Genomic DNA, 26,139 nt, shown 5'->3' with positions numbered 1-26,139 from the left:
CTTTATACTGACAATGGTTCAATAACATCGTAAAACTCACAGCGTTTATGAATGTATGAGAGCTCCACAGCAATAAAACTCACAGGAGCAGACAGTGTGTTTGGTTATTATAGATGTCCACAACAATAAAATTCATTAGTTTGCATGGTAAATGCATATGTGACAGATGTCAACAGCAATAGAACATGTCTGTAATGTGTCTTTTAAAACTGCACTAAATGTGTTTATAAATTAATTTTTTGTTAATAAAAGCCTTGATTTATTAGTTTTGGATAAACCTTTAAAATAATATATTAAATGTTTAAAATTATTTAATACTTAGAAAAAAAAAAATTCATATATATACATACTTTATATTTGAAATATTTAAAAAAAAAATAAATAATTAAAAAAAGTTTATCCAAAAATATTAAATCATTTGGAAAGCTTATCCAAAACAAATATGAAATTGAGGGCAACATTCTTTGTTTTCGCTCTCCATTTGCATAAGTAGATTGGGTTACGAAATCATATTTTATTTCTACCGATCCATCTGTGTTTGTAACCCAACTTGCATGCATTTAACAAAACGCTGACCATTGACGTCATCGTTAGAAAACTAGATATGAATTTCACATATGGTATAGCCACCAGACTGTTTATACAATTTAAATAGCCTAGTCCTGAGTCTTTAGCCACTCAGTAACCTGCTGGAAGGGGTGCCGTATCCTTATTTAACACCCAGCGCTGACTCTATTTTTTTCGTTTTTTCCTCGTTAGAATATTGAGTATACACCAGGGACCTGGAGAAGAACAGATGTGCATTTGGAAAACCCTGAATATCACACCAGATGGTACTTCAAATATTTTCTTGGGAAAGGTGATTATAACTCCACATCGTTTTGAAATGTATCTGTCTGTGGATTTGTATGGAATGTCAAACAGAGCAGACCCAACTCCCGAGAGTTCCGAGCCTGGAAATAAAAAATAAACTTTAAGACAGGCAGTGGGAGAGACTGGAAAACGATTGGCTATTACAAAACTGTTTCATTTTCATGTCATATTCCACAATTCCTGATTTATTTTATAAAAACAGAAAATACATTTTCTGGGTTTTTTTCCCTTTCTTCCCACAAAAAAAAATCACATGATGGACAAAGTTATTTAAACTATAAAAATCTAAATGACATTACATTTCCCGTTTTATTAGTTTATTTATCATTTCATACGTTGTTTGGATTTTTTTTACACCAGCCCTGCACAACTTTCTGTTTGATTTTACGCCTTTTTAAGTTCTATTGGACGTGGTATGTGTGAACTACCCAAATTATGTGGTAGTTCACGCTTGAATGTAATAGTGGACTTCAGGAGATCTCCAAATTGAATTTCTAGCTTCTGTCCTAAATGTATCCAAGAGGAAATTAAACTAGAAAAATCAAACGACACAGTGATAGAGCAAAGCAAGGATTGCACTGCCTAATACTTAGTCATAAGCTTGTTTCATCATGATGCTTATAACGAAGTGCTTTGATGTAACGTGCTTGATCTATTCGTGGATACAAGAAACTGCTGATGTAATCAATTGTTTTGCATTTCTTCGTACACATACCCTGTTGTCTAGTTCATGTTTACCCTGGCATCAACTGTGTCTCATGGACCTGGTGTCTATCCCAAACCTATAGTTACCATTTTGACTGGCCGTCAGAGGCCTGCCTCTTACCAGTGGGTTGGTTGCTCAAAACACATACACGGTATTTCTTACCGCACCTACACACAGTCTTCAAATTTTGTACCATACACCTCAGTTGTAGACCGTGACTTCCTCCATAAACCCTTGTCCTGTATTTACCAACTCTCCCTGTACTGGGCAGCCAGTGCCAAATAGAGGCATATGGAAAAAATGATTTTTCTCTTATATCTTCCAGTCCATCAAAACTACATTGGAACAGATGCAGAGAAGAACCCTTTTTTTCTTTCTGTGGTTCTCTCCGACCAGAATAACCAGCGAGTACCACAGTACCGCGCAATTCTATGGAGAAAAACAGTAAGTGAAAGGGCAGCCCCTGGGCCTAGTAGTAGATATATCTGCATATTGGATAAGTCGTTTGCTGGCTAGTTGGCAACTGTGCTCTTTACAGATGGCTAGCATTTTTAGCCCAACCTAGGTCAATGAAAATTCGAACCTAATAAACATATTAACGCAGACATGTCTCTCCTGAACACATGCTTTTCTCAGTTAATGCTATGTAAAAAAACACTTGTGGTAGGTTGTATACACATGAGATTAAGATATATAGAATAATTTTATTTGTATGCCAGTGGGAGCAGCCATTTTAATTTCTTGTTGCAAAAGTGCCAGGATAACTCCTCCCCTTTCCTGTATGCCACAGAAATTTACCAAAAGACAGCATGGCACCGTGGGGGCTTCAAGAAATTTGGACAGCCTGGTAGGTGACATGAATTAAAAAAAAAAAAAATCAGTTTTCTTGTTTATTTATTATTATTTTTTTCTTGAAATACACATCCATTAAGAATATCTGATTAGCTATTGGGCTGTTTCTAAACATGGACGAGAAAACACAACAACAGGTGGTATTCATTTCTTTAAATGTTAAGTGAGCGTCCATGTTATGTCTGCCTTATCCGAATAATATCTGCCTGCTGTAGGACCTCATCATCTATCTAGATGATTATTTTTGGATGGGAGGATACAATATCCTAAACAATATTAAAAAAACTAGTTTGTTGATGGGTAGAATTGGCACTGAATACGCAATCTCACTAAATCCCTCTGTGCGTGATGCTCGGTGGAGACACACATTTAACCATGAGCTGTAGACTTGGCATTGTGTTTGATGAGATCATACGGGCAAGGACGCTGGAAATAGTCCATGCCATCAGACATTCGCCCGGGCAGCAGCAGCAGCACATCGATGATGTTTGCCTTTCAGCTACATTATGTGTGATAGAAACAGAAGGAAAACTCTTTAGGATTTAATCACACAGAGGGTTGGAGCTACTAAGCAGTACTTTAACCTGGCCTGGTTTCAAATCACCTGAAACACTAAATTATTAACGCTAAATATTTCTCTTGTAATGTATTTAGTGCTCGATCCTTTGATTATGTAATCTACAAGCCTCAATGATTCTCAAGTTAAACAAAAGATAAGAAAGCAGGGATGCGGGAAAGATGATGAGATGTAGAATTTTCATAGAACTACTGTTAAGCATATGAATGGACATGGCTATAGCATAGATCCTAATTGGGAAGTAGAAACCATAATAAGGGGATGCTTTGCCTTTCTGTCTTACACTGCAGGTGCTAACGGGTCAATAAGGAATATTAAAGGGACACTATAGTCATCAAAACTACTTTAGCCTAATGAAGCTGTTTTAGTGTATAGAACGTGCCTCTGAAGTCTCACTGCTCAATTCTCTGCCATTTAGGTTTTAAATCACTTTTGTTTCTGTTTATGAAGCCATAGCCACACAACCCTTGGCTGTGAGTCACAGAGTCTGCATTAAAAAAAGGTTATATGTTCAATCAGATGTTAACTTACTTTAGATAGTTTTATCCCCATCTCTGAGGGTGGTTCTGCAGGGTCTAGCAAGCTATTAACAGTAAAGGAGATAGATTCTAAATTAAACAGAATTTGCAATAAAGGAAGTTTAAACTCTCACTTTACAGGAAGTGTTTAGGAAGGCTGTGTAAGCCATATTCAGGGAGGTGTGACTAGGGCTGTATAAACAATGTTATTTAACTCCTAAATGGCAGAGAATTGAGCAGTGAGACTGCAGGGGCATGATCTATACACCAAAACTCCATAATTAGGCTAAAGTTGTTTTGGTGACTATAGTGTCCCTTTAAATAATCAGTTAATGTATTTTGCTTTACGTCTTCTCCACTAAAATATATATTCTATAAACCTCTGCACAGTAGTGATTTGTGGGAAACTAATTAAGCTCCCATGGATGGCTTTGGCAGCATATAAATCGAGAAAAACGTTTCAGCTACTTCTTGACAGGTGTAAATCACTGCAGAGACGACAAATTTCGGGACGTTGCAGCAAACCAGGAACTGCAATGGTGATTTTTTTTTTTTTTTTTAAACAAAATATTTTCTCCCAAATCCTTTTTTAATGCATTATCTATAGAATTCTTTAAATACTTGTATTAAATGATGGGTCACTTACAGACTGGAGTTTCCCTTTAGTATAGCTTTTGTATGAAGGAATACTCCCAGACAAATTGACATCTCTATATAAAATTGATGGGAGAGGCAAGAAGAAAAATCAATAACTGACTCTATGACAAAGTCATATTGTAAGTCCAACAAATAACTGCGTATGGATAAGAAATAACATAACACAAACTAGCGAGGAATTTGATTGGAGGAGGTAGATAGAAAACAATCTTTTAAAAAGGCGAGATATTCTTCGCGGTGATATCGTTCGTACAAATTGGTTTTAATAAAAGAGCTGTAATGAAAAACGCTGGAGCGTAAGCACCACCACTGGAGCATTCAAGTTAAAATAAAATGAAAATTATTTGTTTTAGACGAATACAAGTAGCTTTCAGTTTTCCCAAATGTATTTCCGTTCACAACACAGCACTTAAAGGGACACTATAGTCACCTGAACATCTTTAGCTTAATGAAGCAGTTTTGGTGTATAGAACATGCCCCTGCAGCCTCACTGCTCAATCCTCTGCCATTTAGGAGTTAAATCACTTTGTTTATGAACCCTAGTCACACCTCCCTGCATGTGACTTGCACAGCCTTCCATAAACACTTCCTGTAAAGAGAGCCCTATTTAGGCTTTCTTTATTGCAAGTTCTGTTTAATTAAGATTTTCTTATCCCCTGCTATGTTAATAGCTTGTTAGACCCTGCAAGAGCCTCCTGTATGTGATTAAAGTTCAATTTAGAGATTGAGATACAATTATTTAAGGTCAATTTACATCTGTTTGAAAGTGAAACCAGTTTTTCTTTTCATGCAGGCTGTGTCAATCATAGCCAGGGGAGGTGTGGCTAGGGCTGCATAAAGAGAAACAAAGTGATTTAACTCCTAAATGGCAGAGAATTGAGCAGTGAAATTGCACGGGAATGTTCTATACACTAAAACTGCTTTATTTAGCTAAAGTAATCTAGGTGTTCCTTTAAGATTTCTCCTAATCTCCCTTATGTTGTATATGTTGTACCAGTCACAACCTACTGTACTCCTGCTGTTAATAAAGTACATCCCCCATCATCCTTTGCATGCGACTGCAAAGATAATTCATGATAGGGAATATATAGAAAGGTACAAATAAATTTGAGTTTTGTATGTTGTTTACATGTATGTGTTTACCCTTTTCTTATTATTTTACTCTTTTTCTTTTAAAGTTTGACAGCTTACTGCTTTGGGGATGTTTATAACAGCCGGTGCAACGTTAAATGTCTTCCCCCAGTCCGTCCCTTCCCTGCTAAAGAACTTTCCAATATTGAAAAAAAAATCTGTCACGTCTTCGTTCCTAGGGTCTACTCAGAGACCGGCACCGCTTGCTGCTTAAGTTTTTGCATTTGCTATTTGTATTGTGCTCTTAAACGCGTTAAACTGCCCTTTGTTTTTGGTGCAATAAAGATTATTATTTTTTTCACACAGGGCATCAACATGCTTGTAAAATGACACTGTGATACTTAGAAACAAAAAGTGATCTGTGATGTGTGTGGCAACCTCTGCTAGTCAGCCTATTAAATCAGTAACACATATAAAAAAAAGTACACGTCGGGACTGTATGTAGACAGAATACTGATGTCTACATTTTGCCCGGTACAGTCCTAAGGAATGCATTTTATTTTATTTATTTTTTTCTATCCTTTTTAAATCTGGCATCCCCATCACTGATATTAGAATAGCCTAATAATGCCTAATAATGCATATTTTATATAAACTACATTTCCTATAACGAAGTTCTGGGGTTCCAAGCTTAGTTAACAATCCATTAATTGCGTGCTCTAATGTTTTAATATACTGTAGGTAGGTTGAAGTGATACATCATATTTTTTTAAAGATATTTTCTGTATTTATATCTTTCAGGGGACACAGAAAATATGCCTTTCATACTGCCCAACAAAAACTCTGTCTGTGAAATCTATATTAAGGTAAGGACTTTCTATTCTGCTGCAGCTAAGACATTACTGGTTGGAAGAGACATGGAATTAAGTTTAACAAGATGTAGTGTTCTGGTGATGTCGATTTGTAACCTGTATTCGTTTAAGAACAGTTTCCCGTGATTTTGAGTTTGTAGTGCCAGACAAGTGCTTTTCAACCACTTAAGGGACTTGCTCATTAACATTCTTACATATACCCTTATTGTGTAGGTAACTCACTTTCACAGTGATTTCCCTTATAGATTATCAGTCAGGGCTTCAGTGAGGGATTGGGAGGGAGACCTGTATGGAATCAAAGTCCCTTTACTTTAGTTTCAAAAGGAACCTTCCCCTTCTGAAGCATTATCTATTATTTATTAATACATTCTAAGACCAAAAATATTTTCATCTTAATGAAGTGATTTTAAAGGTTTAGACACTGATCATGCTGTTTCTGAGAAACTTTACATTTTGCAATTTCCGCACCAACTGGTACCCGTCAGACAGCTGCTGGGGCTTTGACCTAAAATAGATTTAATTATTGAATTTTTGTTTACATCTGAAATTATGATGGAAAGTATGCTGAAATGGTATACTTTGTGTGCCAAATGCTCACTGTATGTCTACATGGTCAGTTCCCTCACTGAATGTCCTCAAGGTCAGCATCCTCTCTGAATGTCCACATGGCCAGCTCCCTCACTGAATGTCCACATGGCCAGCTCCATCACTGAATGTCCACAAGGCCAGCTCCCTCACTGAATGTCCAAAAGGCTAGTTCCCTCACTGAATGTCCTCAAGGTCAGCATCCTCTCTGAATGTCCTCAGGGTCAGCATCCTCTCTGAATGTCCACATGGCCAGCTCCCTCACTGAATGTTCACAAGGCCAGCTCCCTCATTGAATGTCCAAAAGGCTAGTTCCCTCACTGAATGTCCTCAAGGTCAGCATCCTCTCTGAATGTCCACATGGCCAGCTCCCTCACTGAATGTCCAAAAGGCTAGTTCCCTCACTGAATGTCCTCAAGGTCAGCATCCTCTCTGAATGTCCACATGGCCAGCTCCCTCACTGAATGTCCACAAGGCCAGCTCCCTCACTGAATGTCCAAAAGGCTAGTTCCCTCACTGAATGTCCTCAAGGTCAGCATCCTCTCTGAATGTCCACATGGCCAGCTCCCTCACTGAATGTCCACAAGGCCAGCTCCCTCACTGAATGTCCAAAAGGCTAGTTCCCTCACTGAATGTCCTCAAGGTCAGCATCCTCTCTGAATGTCCACATGGCCAGTTCCCTCACTGAATGTCCACAAGGCCAGCTCCCTCACTGAATGTCCAAAAGGCTAGTTCCCTCACTGAATGTCCTCAAGGTCAGCATCCTCTCTGAATGTCCACATGGCCAGTTCCCTCACTGAATGTCCACAAGGCCAGCTCCCTCACTGAATGTCCAAAAGGCTAGTTCCCTCACTGAATGTCCTCAAGGTCAGCATCCTCTCTGAATGTCCACATGGCCAGCTCCCTCACTGAATGTCCACAAGGCCAGCTCCCTCACTGAATGTCCAAAAGGCTAGTTCCCTCACTGAATGTCCTCAAGGTCAGCATCCTCTCTGAATGTCCACATGGCCAACTCCCTCACTGAATGTCCACAAGGCCAGCTCCATCACTAAATGTCCAAAAGGCTAGTTCCCTCACTGAATGTCCATAAAGCCAGTTCCCTCACTGAATTTCCACAAGGCCAGTTCCCTCACTTAATGTCCACAAGGCCAGCTCCATAACTGAATGTCCACAAGGCCAGCTCCATAACTGAATGTCCACAAGGCCAGCTCCATAACTGAATGTCCACAAGGCCAGCTCCATGACTGAATGTCCGCAAGGTATGCTCCTTCACTAAATGTCCACAAGGCCATTTCCCATCACTGAATTTCCACAAGGTCAGCCCCCTTACTGAATGTTCAGAAGGTCAGCTCCCCCAGCAAATGTCCACAAGGAAACCCACCACTTACTTAATGTTCACAAGGCTAGCACTGCCTGCTCCCAAGATCTTTGTAATGTAACAAACACCCCATCTACATGGTTACTCTTACTTAACAATGAGTTATTGAACATCTGAGAGGTCAACTCCCAGAGAGAACTACAGTTTAAACCTCCCCTCCAAATTCGAGTGGCCATTGCAATATTTTCTACCATCTTTACTGCATATTTTTTGGCTACACATATTCCTGCAAAATAAGAAAGTGTCTGCATCATTTAAAAGAATAATATATTATTCTATATTCTAAAGGTATATAGACTTGTTTTTTTTTGTTTTCCTCTCGTTTGTCAGAAAGGAGCTTCTGTATAATTGTAAACAATGGGTTAAACCTAGAAAGCAGGCCCCCTCTGATGACCCGTGAGTAATGATTTCAATTGCTTTTCAGTGCCATGAACCTTGACCGATTTGAGAAAAGCCCCAGGGAAATTCTCAATCCAGAGATCCAAAAGGTAAGACCCCAAGCCCCCCTTCCTCTCTCTGTGCTCATGTAGATTTAGAAAACAAATAACTAAGTGAGTTAATTATCCTGACAGCAAAGCAGATTTATTTTGTGTTTTATATGAAATGCTCTGGTCTGCAGAAATTAGTGAAACTGAAAGGTTCTCTTCTAATCTAGTATGCTAACAGCAATAAACTATTATTATAATTTCACTTTTAAAGAAAAGACATCATAAATGTAAGTTTTGAATTGCAGAGAAATGTGGTTTTACTAATCCTGAAAGTAGCAGGTTCACCATCCTGTGACTAACTTGCCCTGGCAAACACATACTTTATAAATGGCAAGGACCCGTTGGTGCTGAGATGGCTTCGACTATCACTATATATGTTCTGCAAGACTATGAGCAGACAGAGAATACAAGGCATCGATCACTTAGCAAGTGGGAGGTTAAATGAGTAACTGTTTTCTGAAATATAAACAAAAAATAAAAGGAAGATAATTAAATTGCAATTATTTATATATCTTTAACATATGTTTAACATACCCCCCTACACTGTACAATAGGTAAAATAAAGACAAACAATACCAAATACTTTTAAGTAGTAAAATAAATATTCATTTGACATTTGATCTCATTGATTGGTCCAATAAATACTTTACCTCTTGTCCCATGAAAATCTGACCCACACAAAGCAGGCCTATTCATCACACATTGTACCACCAAAATATTCTTCCAAAGATTTAACACTCTGGAAATGGAGAGCGTTTTTAGTGGATCCATTCATGAGCAGTTGGTTTTCTTTCATTATTTTAATGCTGGTGTTGTCCTGTGCTTTCCGTAGGACCTGCTGGTTTTAGAAGAACAAGAGGTAAGCGTAACTAATTATTGCCAACTCTGTGGATCATTCAGCAAATTCTAGGATCACATCTCCTGAAAAAAAAGTGGAGATTGCTCTGAAACCTGGAATTAGATTTTTATTTTAGTTTTTGTATGGTTTATGTGATTGGAATGGTGATAACACTGGCATAGTATAGTCAGGAGCCCCTGGGGCAATGTAGTATGTAATTATCTGCGATTTTGCTTCTAAATAAACCAGAGAAAGTCTTAAAGGCAGAGCATTATGGGAAATGTATTTTAGAAACACTTGGGCTCGCCAGATATAAATATTATAGTGCGGAGTTGAAATCCACAATAAGATGCAAAATGATGATGACAAACATTAGACTTGGAGTAACAAAACAAAGCTGGATTATATTAATTCATATCTTCCAAACAAGTGGTAACCTGCCCATTTTTTGTTAATTCTTCCACTCGTAACATTTTATAGTTTTTGTACTTTATTTTTATATGTTGTAAAAGTGAAATTCTCATGCCAGGTTCTTCTAAGTGGATAACAACTCCTAAACAAAGGACTAAATGATAAATTGTTTTAGAAGCTGTTCGTAATGTGCCAGGGCTGTAATTATTGGACGTCTGGGGAAATTACATTATTGTGACGATTTCCTCCTATTCCCCCTTGCTCTTGCCGTTCTCTAACTCTATTAGGGGAATTTTTCTCCCTAAATCTGGTGACGTGCTGATTGCGTTGCCAACACACAGCGTCAGAATGGAACGCCATCAATCACATACCAGAAAACAAATTCTACAAAATAACATCACACAAGACTAGAACATGTATATGTATTTTATTTTATTTATTCTTTTCTCAGTGCTTTGTGAATTGTTGTAGGTATTACCTTTCACTTGATTTTTACTCAAAGTGTCTGTTTGTGAATATTTACAGGGCTCAGTGAATTTTAAGTTTGGAGTTCTTTATGCCAAAGATGGCCAGCTTACCGATGATGAAATGTTTAGTAACGGTAAGTGCCAGCGACAATTATTGGGGGGGACATATTGGTTTTGTGATCATTTGTACGGTGGTGCAATCTCTACTGTTGGACAAATTCCTGCTGAATGCCATTGACTTATTCTACTCTAAGGTAGACAAGCTGTGATTTAGAGCCTCTGCTTAGAGAATCCTGCCGTAGTGTTTAGTGAAGAATTACAATTTTTTACTTTCACAAAAATTGTCAGCATGCCATATAGATTTAAAAAAGACTGGATCATGCATGTGCTCTTTCAACTGCATAACTGTGCTGAGTGTTTAAGTCCGTAATAGAGGACGATGTTGCTAATTAAGTTTAATTAATGGGGTAATAGCTTCTCGATTCAAGGATAAATCTGACTGCCAATTTTGGGGTCAAGAAGGAATTTTTTCCTAGTTTGTTGCAAAATTAGAAGCGCTTCAGACTGGGGTTTACTGCCTTCTTTTGGATCAACAGAAAGGCTGAATTTGATGGACGCAAGTCTCTTTTCAGCCTATGTAACTATGTATGTAAGTGGAGTGATCTCTGTTCATTTTGCATGTATTAGTAATGGTTACCACATTCCATTTATGACTCCTTCCCATTTACAACTTTGCACCATTTTTTAGAACAGAGCACTTGTGATAAATCTACCCGTATGTATCATTCCATCCAAATACCCTAAGTATGCCATTGCTTTGGGTCAGGATTGGGACGTTTGCCAATTAAAGCCTTAGGGCATCGCTATGTCCCATACATTAGCTGGCCTGCCCAGCTGGTAGAGCACAGATATTAATGCTATTGAAATCAAATTTGCATTTAAACATATGCCATCAAGGTGGACGTTTAAAAGTAAAAAAAAAAATAATGTAAGAATGTGCCCCACTGTGCCAAGTCCCAAACGCAGGGAAGCACATTATTAGTTTAGTGAAGTGATTGGCTGTCTTTGGCAAGGTTGTTTTAGTGTGTTGGTTTGTAGATCATCAATGCTCGGAAGTAGACTGGTTTATAAAATCAACACTCGTGTCTTCTAAAGTATCCGCCTAAAGAATGCACGAGTCCCTTTAAATTGGCCTCGCATAAGTATTGAGATGAGAAATGCTGTTTAGACAGCTCGTACAGCAACTGTGACTCACTGAGCTGCCATTGTGTGACCTAAGGATCCCACATGCATGTTAACGTGCCCTGGATGTAGGAAAGAACGCTCCGAGAACTTAAATATGCATCAAATACCTACCTGCCCGGTTCTTAAACATCTAAAAATCAATGAACGGCTTATTGATTTATAAATAGCACTGTGATTCGGTGAGGATGTTCTACAAAAATTCTGCAAATGCATGTGTCTGCCAAGAAAGCACGTTATAGAATCGCCTACTCCCCTCAACTCGGATAATTAAACCTGTGAAGTATTTGCATTGCAAGTTGTCCTTTTTTTTAACCTGCAATCTTTGCTTGCACTTATGGAGATATATGACCATAGTATGGGGTGGTTTTATATTTCTGCCTGCAGCATCTATGTTTAACCCCTTAATGACACATGATGGAAATATTCAGTCATGATTCCCTTTTATTCCAAAAGTTGTGTCCTTAAGGGGTTATTATTATTATTATTATTATGAAACCAGGAAATCTTGTGAACAGGAAAAAAGGAACCAAGATAGCTGAACTGGAATAGCTTTCTAGTTCGGCTATTTTCCCTGTTCAGCTTTTTTTTTTTTACTTTAAAAGGACGCTCCACTAGCCCAAAAATAAAAACTGCTTAGTAGATATGCCCCCAATGAAAACATGCATGCATGTAATTATGCATTTTTTTCATTGGGGGTACATCAAAAACAGATTTCATTTTGGCAACTCTGGCCTTAAATGTAAAATTCACTTGGAATTTTTGGTTTAGTAAATAACCCTGTAAGCATTTGAACGTTTGGGTGTCACCCCTCTTTTTTAAGTCTAAAACACTTCAGGCTTAAAAAAAAATTTCACTTAAAAATCCTGTTAGTTTTGTCAAATTTTAATTTTAATTTTTTTGTCAGGCATGTCACCAGTCTACAATATTGTGATTTTGAATGACGTTCATAAAAATGCACTTAGAAAAAAAAAATCCTGTTTGTCTTCTAAGTAGCGGTATTAGCGGTATTAAAAGAAATTTCACTAAAAAAAATTATTTTTAGTGTCATCTTCCCAGGAGATTTATATTAATCCACCCTTCTTCCTCAGAAACCCTAAATAATGTTATAGTGTCATAGATTTTTTTTTCTGTCTACCACAGCTTATTACTTTAGAGGTGCAGTCGATATACATAGGATAGATGGAATAAAACATCCAACCATGGTTCTACTACATGGGTGTGATGCATCTAAAACACAATGTAACGACAGTCAATGTGGTATGACGCCATTTTTTTATTCCTTTTATGGCACTTAACCTCTGCATTTGCCTTCGTTTTGTTTCTGTAGAAGCTGGGAGTGAAAGTTTTCAAAAATTGCTAAGTTTACTCGGAGACACTATCACGTTGAAGAGCTGGATAGGCTATCGAGGAGGACTAGACACCAAAAGTAAGAAACCTTTCTTTACAGCTTCATGCTTGGAATTCACAAAATTAGCACAGACTTCATATTTACGGTAAACTTCATGAATGGGGGATATGCAAAAAACAAATCATCAAAATGCAATAGCAAAAACAACAAAAACAAAAGGGGGGGGGGGGGGTAGAGGTCTCATTTCTGGCACAAACCCAATACTTGCCATTGAAGGTGGTAAGGTAGGTACTGCAGTAGTCTTGTGCAGTTGATAAGTAGGACACAGTAGCCCAGCATTCCACTGACTGTACTGTTCGTTTTTTGCCTATTTCATTCGACTTGCTCTATTACACACAGAGGACCCTGGTGTATGAAGCAAGTTTCCTCTGCTCTTGTTCTGTAATTGAGCACTGTACAATGCCTAAGTAAGAGAGGTGTATGGTGCTTACGGCGCAGATCTGCCCCCAGGTCAGTCCACCAGGGAGACATGGGGCTACAAGCTGTGCAGAATTCATGAGGTCGAGTTGTCAAATCCCCTCCAGCAGTTGCTCACTGAAAAATACCAAGTGCAACTAGATCTTTGAGCCTTCCCTTTATTCTCATGGTGAACCATTCATAATCATTGCTTTGTCGTAGGAGGTCATGTAAGAACATCTTCTTTTATCAATGAAATACCAATTCACAATATAAACATATAAGTCTCGGGTGTTGCGGTGATATCCAATAGCTAACACGCTCATCTTTCGAACAATTAAATTGGCCTTGCCGTGAGCTGAGTTACAATCTCACATGTACTGTACCGTACACGCCTTGTCAGCATGAATTAAATATGGCTTACTCCTGTTTACTGTTTTAATTTGCAGATGACACAACAGGAATACATTCTGTCTACACGGTTTATCAAGGCCACGAGATCATGTTCCACGTTTCGACTATGCTACCATACTCTAAAGAAAACAAACAACAGGTAAGTTACGACCCATGCGTCCCTAGAAGCAATATGATATTCTAACTAAAGTGTTACATTTTAATTAGCAAACGTAAGACTGACGTAAGATCTATACATGATTGGCATTAAGAGAAACGGTAGGGTGAAAATTATTCTCCATTTTACTAATGCTCAACATAGACAATGTGTAAAAGAAATAAAAAAAAAAAAATGTTAAGTTAAAAAAAAAAATGCTTATGTGTTAAGATCCTGGAACTTCACAGATTAGGTAAATGTACTGCGGTTTCAGGCAGACCACACCTCTTCACAAACCGGGAAGAGGCTCAACCAATCAGGAGTCTACCATTTCGGTCTATGGGGTGTGATTTTATCACATACATTTATGTCCAGCAGATTTTATTGGATAGGTAGTTTATGTCACAACAGTTCCAATCATCACATTGTAAACTCTAATCCCTTGTAATTTTCCTGGGGACTTTGCAAACACCTCTAAATGGCAACTCTAACATCCACGCAGTCATAAAGACAAAGTTAAAAAGCAACAAGTGTGCTTTTTGCTCGAAACTTTAAAAGCGGGCTGATAAACTGTTATGATTGACTGACAATTCCTTCACCTTCTACCAAGAGATTTTGCCACAAGCTGTTTGTCTGTAAAAGCACAATGGCCATCCCACAGGAATTATCGGGAAAACGCACGCAAAGCATTCTGTTACATGGAATTTAGAATCTAGCCATATTTGTAACATTCCAAAACATAAATCTTTTATATTCCTACCTCTGTTCCAAGTGATCATTTCCCTCATTCTCCACATTTTCGTTTCTGATAATTATGTCCCGCTGTTACCGTGGTATACATACGTTGATTGTTTTAGTTTTTTATCTGATTTATATAACACGTAAACAAACAATGAATTTAAAACAAAAACACTAAAAAAAAGGAATTGAATTTCTAAATTAACATACCTATAAATTTGCCTGCAAAATGTACCCATGAATTGTGTACGTTACACTTTAAAGGGGAGCTTTTATAAAAAATACACTTTTAGATATTAATGAAGGCTACTTTGCCAAGGTAAATGACCATAGCTCTTTAGATTAAAATATGTTAGATGTTTTTATCTCCCCCTCCGGACTCTGTATTGTCAGTGAATGAGCATCCGTACCTCCGCTAAGCAGTGCATATCAGGCTGCTGCCGCTGATCCAAACAGTCCGTTAGATAGACTGTATGCTGCCTGTAGAATACTAATCAAACACTGCTGGTAACACAGTCAGACATTTAACGAAAATGCCCAATATCTTTAACACTAAAGCAATATAGGCATTATAGCTTAACTGCTGTCTACAAAATACTATGACAAATATGTAATAGACGTTTGTAAACTTACTATAAACGTAGTCAGATTGCATTGTTTGGCACGCCTCTTCAGCCTCCTTCCCTTTTTCCATCTTACCAAAGCCATCTCAGTTTCAGACCAGTCCACTAATGACAGCAACAGTTCTTTATTGTGCAGCAGCAGGAGAGAGAAACCCAACACTGGAGCCTGGTCTGCATGATCACACTGATCTAAATCCCTCTCTTCTCTCTCTGTCAGTAGTTTGCAAGGTGAACAGATCTTCCAACAACACATGTGTAAATCTGTCCGGCATGAACAATGCACTTTTCCAGGATCCTTAGGGATAGGGCACTGATTGGTTAGATCAATGTCCCCCATGGAGTGGGTGTGGAAAGCATAAGATAGAAGAATCAGACAAACATGGGGAAAAAACATAATGATCTGCTTTTTTAGCCTGCAGAGTGAGGCAACAGTCTCATTCAAAGCTAATTTGAATGAGACAGTTGTCTCAAAGTGGTGCTGGTCCCTTTAAGTGTCAACTCCTTTTAATAATGTGCCAGAAAACTGAAGTGTATTGGAATGGCGCAAACCTTTCACATTCCAAAAATAAGACAAAGTATACAAATGTTTATATGTGTAGCTTTTAATAATGCTAGTACAATAAAAATAAGTTTATATTTTCCATTACTTCTAGGCTCATGTTAATATGATTAAATCCACGTGTGACAAAGTAACCTGTAATCATAGGGTGGAATTAACAGACTCGGTTCGCAAATCTCTCGGAAATTCTGTCTGTTGTTCCAGCCTTTGTCCCTCAAGGGTAAAAGTCCTGAGAGGGACAGAGAATCAAGCGTATTAGAACAGACTGCAATATTTCTCTTGGTATTATAGATACATTAGTGTCCTGGCTCTCATATCAAATTTAGAGATATCCGGTATCAAATGAAATTAAGTTTTCGTCTAGAGTCTGGAACCTACAGTACATCTTCCGCTGCAACAAGAAAGGCTGGTATTTGTTTTGATATCCAATTAATCAATAAAAACAAATGTGATTCCTTCGAATGTCATTTGATAAGCTGTGTGTACTTAGATTAAATTGGATGCTTTTGTCTGGGTGCCCTTCTTAATAAAACGTAATCATTCTTGCAAGAAAGCATCGCAATAGACAGACGGGGCTTATTAGCTTCCTACCTGCTCTTAACGGAATATTAATGCAGTTATTCGGAAAGCTTCCCAGCAGCAGGGGTGGGCTATGGTGGGCCAGTGGAGTATGCCCCATGCACGTTACGGATTTTAAGGTTTTGGGTCACAAGCTATTTTTTTGTTGGTTTGCTATTGTTTATGGAATTTTGAGATCACAGTAATTGTGACTAGTCAGAACTAAAGCGTCAATTTATTTTGCATAACACAAAGCGAACTAGCTCGCATTGAGCAAAATGGCGCATACGCTTTATGATGACGGTTGACGTCATCTCAATGTGAACGCACGGCAAGCCTTAAAAGCAGAGTGATCTTTGGTCAGGTAAGGGCTGCGTCTGACTGAGGAATCCTTAAAACGAGAAAATATGGCTGTAGGAATTTGAAGATAATATATACATGCTTAAATAAATACACAGAAATCTACATAGGATAAACTATTATTAGAGAACATATCACAAACTTCAGTTACATATTTAGAAATCACGTTTAAAAAAAAAAATAATGATGAATGGCATGGTACATTGGGAATTTGGTTAACACATATTCATTTTCTGTAACGTTGATTGTATTACGATGGTAATTACACCCTCGAATGATCTCCCCTCTTTTTCAGGTAGAAAGGAAACGTCACATTGGTAATGACATTGTCACAATAGTGTTTCAGGAAGGGGAAGAATCATCGCCATCTTTTAAACCATCCATGATACGCTCTCATTTTACACGTATCCTTTTACCTACTAAATTGGAAACATTGGCATGTAAATAACATAGGGGAAAATGTTTAACTAAAGGATTCTAAACAGTAAATGGACCCAGGGTCTCTCTCTATCCCTACGCATCCTCTTCTTCTCCCCAGTGGTCTAAAGAGACGTGTTTTTGGTGTTGTCCTCCCTCTGTGCGTTAATTCTATAACACACAGTAAGCTACTGTTTATGGTGCTATAGAAAACATCATTTCGAAAAAAAAATTCTATTTCTAATTAATTACATGTTTTTGATAAATAAAAAATATTCTGTGAATGCATTCATAGCCACTGAATATATATATATAAAATGTGTAGGTGTGCTAAATAAAGAAAGAGGGACTTTTTAATAAAATAAACACAGCAAAAATTGCAAATTTTCAATGGTTCTTAACAGAACCCCGGGGTTTAACCCCTTAAAGACACATGACATGTGTGACATGTCATGATTCCCTTTTATTCCAGAAGTTTGGTCCTTAAGGGGTTAAAATAATGATGTTTTATTTTATTTTTATTTTCTTTTTTTCCCCACTGATGATGGAGAGTTGGAAGCTCTCTGCCTAAACTAAGCCCTGCAGGCTGAGAGTGATCAGCTGACGCACTTAACCAATGATCTAGCCATGTCTTGTGTGGTCCTAGCATAGATGAGTCAATGAAAGAACCTGCTTAGACGTCTCTGGCTCTCAGTAGCCAGTAGTGGAAGTTGTCGATCATCCTAAAAAAGTTTGACTCCTTACAATGGGAGACGTCATTGCACTTTTGGCACCATAACCACTACAGTGAGCTCTTTAGGTAACAAATGACTTACTCAGACCAGTGGAATTTCCTTAAACCTGATTGCAGATATTTTTGCCTTAGTGAGATACAATAAGCAGAATGACAGTTACAGGTAAGCTCCTAGAGAGATTTAAATAATTCTTAGCTCACAAAACATGATTAACCTCTTCATTACCAAGTTTCTTTCTTTTTCTAAACCAAACAAATAGCAAAGCATTTTTTGACACATGAGGTAACACATATAGGTTAATGAAGATTGTCAAATTACCTGCTTTTTATTGTTTGTAAGAAACGTGGTGGGATGTCTGGGAATATAGATTTCTAAAAATTCTATCAGAATGTGAAAAGATGTGTATATGGACATAATGCCTCTTTAATCTCCCCCCCCCCCCCACCCCCCCTTTGCTGCTAGAATGCAGCCTTTAAGTTAGACATACAAAGTGTTATGTAGAGTGTGGAATGGGCACAATTCACTCTCTGAACATGCCGGGGGTGAAGAGGTTAATTATGATGCATATAGTACTGGGAAGGGGTTAATTAATAATGTATTCAATACAGGCTTTTTCATCTGTCGCTCTGTGATTTTCAGCTCCGTAACTGTGGCTGTTAAAAAGTGTGTTTGGAAAGAAAGAAAGAAATAGGTCACTGCTGAACCAGATGGTTTAAACTGCTGTTAAAAATCTAATATGTTTTTTTTCTATTGTGTTTAATCTATATTTGGCCAACAGGCTAAAAATATTTTCAGAAGAAAGCGTGCCTCTCTTCGGACCTCCCCTCCCATCCCCTCCTGTCTTTACAGATCACCAAGAATTCAGGGACTTTCTTCTAGTTAAACGTGAGTTTTTGTTGTTGTTGTTGTTGTTGTTTTTTTTTCTGACCGTACCATTGCCTGGGGCGGAATTAATGCACCACTAGTGAGAGGGCTTCCCAAAGACGTCAAGAGGTTCAGGGCAGCTTAAACCGCTTTTTTTTTCGGCTTTCTATGTTCGGATGGATGTTTTTAGTCTATATCCATATATTTGAAAAAAATATTAATAGATCATGTTGTTTTCTTCATTTAACCCCTTTGTCTGCCATATGTGATAGACTAAAAAACTTAATTGCAAAGGACTGTCTGCCCTGGCATTGTAGGATTAATGGAAACATTATCTCTGTAGACATGTCTGAGATATATGAAAATGCTAGGACTGTGTCATTTATCACGGAAGGCTGGATGACCAATCATTATTGGTATTTTAGTAGCAGTTTAGTTGATTACAGAACTGAATGTTCCTTTATAGAATTATGAGGAATGCTATAAAGTACCGCTTATGGAAGGACAGACACATATGGGCACTTAGAGATATTTGATAGATATCGGACTAATGGGATGCGTAACATTTTAACTGCAAAGTAATGCCTTCTGGACACACTGGCAAAGCAATGGTTAATAGTGATTTTCTTTATTCTTAGCCATTGGTTTGATCTATCTATACACTAAACTGTAGTGGTTATCGTGGTGCTAGACTTCTCGTTAGAGTGTGCTGTGCAGTGTGGTATTCAGCACCGGTGATTCAAAGCGCAGAGTGTAGTAATATTTTGTGTACTTAGTAGGTTAGCAGAATTGGAACATCTGCTGTAGAGGGTGTATGACCTGGACGTTATAATTATCACATTCCATCAAACGTTTATCAATATTATTTTCTGTTTGTATGTCAATCCACCTACCCAGGAACATGTCCCACCTACCCTAATATCCATCCATGTACCCTCCCAAACAGAAAACCACCTATTTACCCACACATCCAAACAACATCCCTCCAATGCATCTAACCACACACCTATAAATCCATGCAACCTCCCATGCACCTAATCACACATCCATCCATCCTACCATCCATCTTTCATGCACCCAATCACACATTCATCCATCCATCCAATCTTACATGCTCCCAATCACCCTTCGATCTGTCTGTTCATGCATCCATCTATACATAAATCACACATCTCTTTCTACATTCTCCCATACACCCAACCCCCCACTCATCCATCAATCCATCCATCACCCATTCATTATCCCACACAGCCAATTACGCATCCATCCACGCACCCAATTTGTTGTCTATCCTCCAATGCACCCAATCATCCATCCATTGTACAACACAACTAATCCACATCCATCCATCCATCCAATCTTTCATTCTCTCAATCACACATCCATCCATTCAGCCATCCGATCTTTCATTCTCCCAATTGCAGATACATTCGTTCAGCCATCCAATCTTCCATTCTCCCAAGCACAGATCCATCCATCCATCCAATCTTCCATTCTCCCAATCACACATCCATCCATTCAGCCATCCAATCGTCCATTCTCCCAATCACACATCCATCCATTCAGCCATCCAATCGTCCATTCTCTCTATCACACATCCATCCATTGAGCCATCCAATCATCCATTCTCCCAATCACACATACATCCACTCAGCCATCCAATCTTCCATTCTCCCTATCACACATACATCCTTCAACCATCCAATCGTCCATTCTCCCAATCACACACACATCCTTTCAGCCATCCAAGCGTCCATTCTCCCAATCACACATACATCCATTCAGTCATTCAATCGTCCATTCTCCCAATCACACACACATCCATTCAGTCATCCAATCGTCCATTCTCCCAATCACACATACATCCATTCAGCCATCCAATCGTCCATTCTCCCAATCACACAGCCAACCAATCTTTCATTTTCCCAATCACTCAACCTACCATTCAGCCATTAAATTTTTCATGCACACAATCACACATCCATCCTCCCATACACCTTACCACCCACCCATCACTCCATCCATCATCCATTCAGTAACCCAATCCATCCATCCTGCCATCCTCCGTGCGCTTACTCACCCATCCATCCAGCTAACGTTATCTTCCTTTTAATTCCTCTTAATCTGTATATTTTCTTGCATTCAGCAGTTTCATTTGCCTATATTTATGCTATAATAACTATTTAGATGGCAGGGCCCTTATATCTAATGCCTCCATATTTGCTGTGTCTTGTGTAATAATATGTAATACACTTTATATACCTCATCTATAGAACAGTGTCAGTTTTAAAGCACAGTATGTGTTTCTTTGAACTATATGTATAAAAATATACACACGTGCATTAATTTTCTATTGGCCGCAGTACTACGTAACACTTCCTAAATATATCCCGAATTTTTTATGTCCTAGTAATAAATGGTGAGAAAGCCACTCTGGAGACGCCAACCTTTGCCCAGAAAAGGCAGCGAACTCTGGATATGCTCATAAGATCGCTCTATCAGGATCTCATGCCTGATTTACATAAGGTAATCCTGATTTATTATGTTTTCCGTTAGCTGTTGTGAAATATTCAGCTTCAGTGTAGCCAACTGTAGAATCTGGCGGATCATCTATTTATATGCAACATCTGTTCGGAGCCGACCAGCCTGCCAACGTTCTAGATTCCAGTCCAATACATCCATATGCTAATATTGTTATAAGACGTGCGCCTGGAATGTACAAAAAAAACCTATTCTCTCAATTTAAAGATGTACATGGGGTTATCTCTCGGAGAACAAGAACAAATTTGCACAGCAATTAACACCTTCGTTTACGGAAGACTGGAGAGCTTATTACATAGTGTCTTGTGAATTCAAATGCTACAAGTGTTTCTTGCATTGCTAATGACTTGAAGGGAAACTTCCACCGCAAATGGGGGGAAAAAAATAGAAATACTTAAAATATAGTATAAAAAAAATATATAGAGTGCTTTATACAACATTATATTTTATAGTTAGGAAGAAAAAGGTGTTTTATGTCTTTTTTTTTTTTTTAACACCTTAAACATCTGCTGATTTAGATCTCAGCATTGTAGAAGAACATGTGGTATTTAAGGTCCACCTTCAGGAGTGCACTCCGCAAGCTGCTGGGGAGAACTGCCTGACCAACCCAGGGCCTCCTTATGCCAGGGTACCAGGGAGCAATTGACCTGCACTGCTTGCTGGGGTAGATCACCTCTATCGCTTGTTGAGAATAAACACCTTTTTGAATACCTCTTCTCACTCAAACACACTACAGCACAAACAGCCATCTCTACTCATGTACAATACACCTAAAAACAGTCCCTTCTACACATACATACAATACATCAAAAACAGCTTCCTTTACACACACTATGTCACAACTAGTCACAAACAGCTCTTTACACGACAGCAGAAAGTCTTGATGAGTACCAGCTCTTGTGCCAAATGTGCGATGTTATAAGTACAGCCTGATGATATCCTGCTGTCGTGCAAGCCCAAACGTAGAATTATTTATTTTCTGCATGCAAACACAATTTATTTTCTCTGTTGGCTGATCTTTAACAGAGTAATTAGGAGTTATTACCATTATCATTTTAGCAAACTTTTTAATAAAATTGCTTATATATCACGGGTCCTCAAACTCCGGCCCCCCAGATGTTGCTGAACTACATCTCCCATGATTCTTTGAATTCCATAGATAGCCAGAGAATCGTGGGAGCTGTAGTTCAGCAACATCTGGGGGGCCGTAGTTTGAGGACCCCTGTTATATATAAATGTTGGTAAGAACAGAAGCTGACTCTAAATTATATTTAATTCAATCTTGTCCTCAGAAGTGTTAGTATTGTAATTTAGAGAAGATAACTTGTCCCCCAAAAGTTTGAGAGTTTTGATTACATTTATTTTTTTTGCATCCGAATTTAAACATTATTTTAAGGAAATTTGGTAAACAAGTTTGCTAAATGATATCAGACTCCACTGTAGCAGCAACAAGCTCACTGAGGCTATAGTAAAATAAGAAGTGTCAATACTGAATTGTGCTCAAATCGTTTAACTTTCCACTTCGAGAATCTTCTCTTGTAAACACTTGAGGTTATTTACACAATTCCAAACTGGTCAGCAATATACTCATGATAAAAAGGAGGAAGACGTGTGATTTTATGATTTATTTACCATGAATAAATCTTGGACAAGAAAGTAATCCACCATACTTTGCATCTGTGGACTCTCATATGACCAAAACGGAATGTACTGGCGACTTTTCCGAATAAAAATGTGCTTAAATCTCTTTTTTCAAGCGGAGCTCCTACTAAATTGAATCCATCATGAGGGTTACAAGGAAGCTTTGCACCTCAAATTGAGGATGCAATGATTGTTCCATCTCTTGAGGAATGTAGATTATCCTGGGTAACAAGGCTAATGGTTAAAACTTTGTGGACAATTGTCCTTGTGTCTCCTGTAATCTCACCAAATAGTCCATTATCTGCCAGCCTACACTGCATTGCCATCTAGTGGGGAGAGTTTGCAAGTATGCTTTGCAGGGAAGTTCTTTTAAAGGGGTTTAGTTTCATTAAAAATCAAGGTCAACTTAGAATACAAGTTATATACAAATCAGAATTTAAAGCATTTCTTATGTTTTAGAACATGCTCAATAGGCGGTCCTTCAGTGATGTTCTTCCAGAATCACCAAAATCAGCCAGGAAAAAAGAAGAGGCTCGTCAGGCAGAATTTGTCCGAATTGGCCAGGTTAGTATCACATCAAAAAACAGAAATTGTAGTGTGATCTGGAGAATGGTGGTTTCTTTTTCTCAGGAATATGGTCCGGATACAAGAGCTGAGTAACTGAAACGATTATCATTTTCCCCCAAAATATTAAAATATCACAAAAAATAGCTTATATATATATTTTTTAAAAAATCACAATATTTAAATATTTTTCAAAATGTTAAAATGTAACCATAAAATATCTAATCATTTGGAAACCGTATCCAAATATATTAAATCAAGGTCTTAAGAGTCGCCAGGGTCAAACAGGGAAGATAGTGAAAAATCAGGAATCAGGTGTATTAGATTCTTAGTAGAAGGAATAAGTGATGCATTATGTATACTATTGTAAATCTCTTAAAATCTGTTGCACTTTTTTGGAAATTAGAACACAGCGTAAACGGGTTTACTCACTAAAGAGGAAACTGTGGAGAATTTACATACTGTTTGCAAATTTTAGACTACATTATTCAAAACGGACATAGCTGGAGTTGGGAGTTTCTTCCGTTTTTATCTATATTTGCCTAAAACTTGGAAATTGTTTGCGAATTCTCTATCATTACCAGGTTAGAGAATAAATTCCACTGCTTTTTGTGTAGCACGGATTCAGGCTACCAGTCTCCTCTCTTTGTTTTTTAGGCTCTGAAGTTAAAAACCATCGTGAGAGGTGATGCCCCAACAAGTCTGGCCACAACAGGATTATGTAGGAAAGAGGTATGTGGAACATAGCAAGGCCTTCTTTGTTCTTAATTATTGTGTATTGCTATAAAACGAATAGAGTGTATCATTTTGGTTAAGTTTACTATTGACAAATAAAAGCAAGTTTAGGCACGTAGTATGTTTTTTTTGTTTTTTTTGTTCTGTCATCCTCTTTCTAATTGCATTTGTCATATTCTGCAAGTTATGTCTTTATTATTACTGATCGTTATACTAATTAACTTAATTAAGTGGCTTGCTGTCAATTAGCAACATACAGGATAATATAAACATACAAACAAATTAATGGTAAACAGAATGATCTTAATTTAAAGGGAAACTTTAATGTCAAACTGTTTAGGAGTGGTGTGACAAAAACCCAGGGCTTCTCCTGGCTCACATATCCCACCCCACTTGCACTAAAAATAGGAAACTATACTTCCCTGTTATCAAGTGCAAGTTGATCCAGCCTGGACAGCAGTGATAATCTGAGAGCACCAGGCTAGCCCACGCCAACACTCTCAGCCTATCATTACTGCCAGGAGTCGCATTTGGTAGTTTGAAAGTGCATTTTCCACATTACCAGTGCGGCTGAAGAGGGGGCGAGCTATGGTGCATTAAATAAATCTCTGATGTATTCAGTATAAAGTTTTGAATTAGAGGCTCACCTTACCTCTGGTCCACCGCTGCCACGTCCTCAGCTTTGTGGGTGTTACTCCTCTTGTAACACCCACCACCAGTCACCGTCTCTCCTCCTGCAGTTTTCTTTCAGTTGCCCTGCTTGCGGAACCGTGCCCGAGTAGGGCAATCCTCCTCTGTGACGCCGACACGCTTCCTTTGGCGTCAGCATCTGAACGCAGTGACCTCAGTCACACCGTTCCTACCATCCCTAGCCAGCACAAGCGGAAAGGACTATGGGAGGTCTCTTCTACTCTCCCTGTCAATCAATCTTTTGGCATGGAGCCTATGCCGTACTATTGAAAGACAGGTGTTTAAAAAAAAAAAAAAAAGAGCTATTTTTAAAGATTTTTCTCCTAATCTATACATTTTGTAGCAAACCTGCTAGCACAATGTATAGATGACATGTTACGCTCTTTGAGAGGAGCATAAGTTCTAGGTACAATGACATGTATGCTTTTAAAAAATATTTAATTCTTTAATATTTTTTATAGTATGTGCAAGATTGAACTTTTCTTTTTTAACAATATACCATATACATTAGAACCCCATAACATTTTACTCAATGTAATTAGAGGCACAAGGTTAAAAGGTAAAGAAGTAACATCAGTCTGGTTACGCGGGTACGGTAAATTGTAATAGATAAACACTTAACAAGTGTTAAATTTATCTAGAAACGAAAGAGGAGTCTAACAGGAAGAGGGAAGGGTTGGAGGAAATAATGTTTAATGATTAAAAAAACAGATTAACTTTCTACAAACATAAGATGTAATCTTGTGCTGAATATTGCGGAAACCGTTTTGTAGCACAGGGTCCTTTAACTTCTTTCCTTTTGATGAACGCATATTAAAGCAATCTAACACTGCCCCTTTTTGATTCTTATCCTCATTCCTGCTATTTCCAGAAATGGATTCTCCTGGCACAGATCTCCTTAGAACCACACCTGTGCTGCCCTCCTTATCACTTATCATTGTTTCTAACTGTAGCGAGATAAAAACGAGATCTGTTCACCAGATTTAGACTGATTGTGTTCGTTTTTCAGCCATGGGAATCCCAGTGCTTCTGTAATAGCTTCCCCCATGAAGCCATTGGTGGCGATTCGTGGGGCCAGTCTTTGCTCATTTCCACAGACGCTGGGGTCTTGCTAATAGACGGTAAGTACTTCTGGAAAGGGTAAATTGTCTGCATAATTACCATGTCTGCATGGCATTGTGGATTGTTTTTCACTGGGCAGACAATATAGTCTGTAATAGTGC

The 26,139-nt window shown here is 38.2% G+C and overlaps 1 protein-coding gene across 5 annotated transcripts in view; it reads left to right on the top strand.

Moving 5' to 3' along the window:
• Window positions 1-26,139, top strand: part of GARNL3 (GTPase activating Rap/RanGAP domain like 3) — a 296,004-nt gene that overhangs the window by 230,430 nt on the left and 39,435 nt on the right. For 4 of the 5 annotated variants that reach the window (XM_063432805.1, XM_063432803.1, XM_063432804.1 and 1 more), the window contains 16 exons: window positions 760-859; window positions 1,905-2,023; window positions 2,370-2,426; window positions 6,056-6,120; window positions 8,514-8,577; window positions 9,410-9,436; window positions 10,352-10,427; window positions 12,866-12,964; window positions 13,792-13,895; window positions 17,026-17,134; window positions 17,998-18,043; window positions 18,660-18,766; window positions 21,156-21,271; window positions 23,387-23,491; window positions 24,149-24,223; window positions 25,926-26,037. In XM_063432805.1, the coding sequence (XP_063288875.1) occupies window positions 760-859; window positions 1,905-2,023; window positions 2,370-2,426; window positions 6,056-6,120; window positions 8,514-8,577; window positions 9,410-9,436; window positions 10,352-10,427; window positions 12,866-12,964; window positions 13,792-13,895; window positions 17,026-17,134; window positions 17,998-18,043; window positions 18,660-18,766; window positions 21,156-21,271; window positions 23,387-23,491; window positions 24,149-24,223; window positions 25,926-26,037 (1,381 nt within the window). The remainder of the gene's footprint in view (window positions 1-759; window positions 860-1,904; window positions 2,024-2,369; window positions 2,427-6,055; window positions 6,121-8,513; window positions 8,578-9,409; window positions 9,437-10,351; window positions 10,428-12,865; window positions 12,965-13,791; window positions 13,896-17,025; window positions 17,135-17,997; window positions 18,044-18,659; window positions 18,767-21,155; window positions 21,272-23,386; window positions 23,492-24,148; window positions 24,224-25,925; window positions 26,038-26,139) is intronic. The other variant, XM_063432806.1, reaches the window with a different exon arrangement.

Source organism: Pelobates fuscus, chromosome 9 (assembly GCF_036172605.1).
Source record: "Pelobates fuscus isolate aPelFus1 chromosome 9, aPelFus1.pri, whole genome shotgun sequence".
NCBI classification, from domain to species: Eukaryota; Metazoa; Chordata; class Amphibia; order Anura; family Pelobatidae; genus Pelobates; species Pelobates fuscus.
The sequence above is the reverse complement of the archived record's forward strand: the minus strand, read 5'-3'. Positions and strand labels throughout refer to the sequence as shown.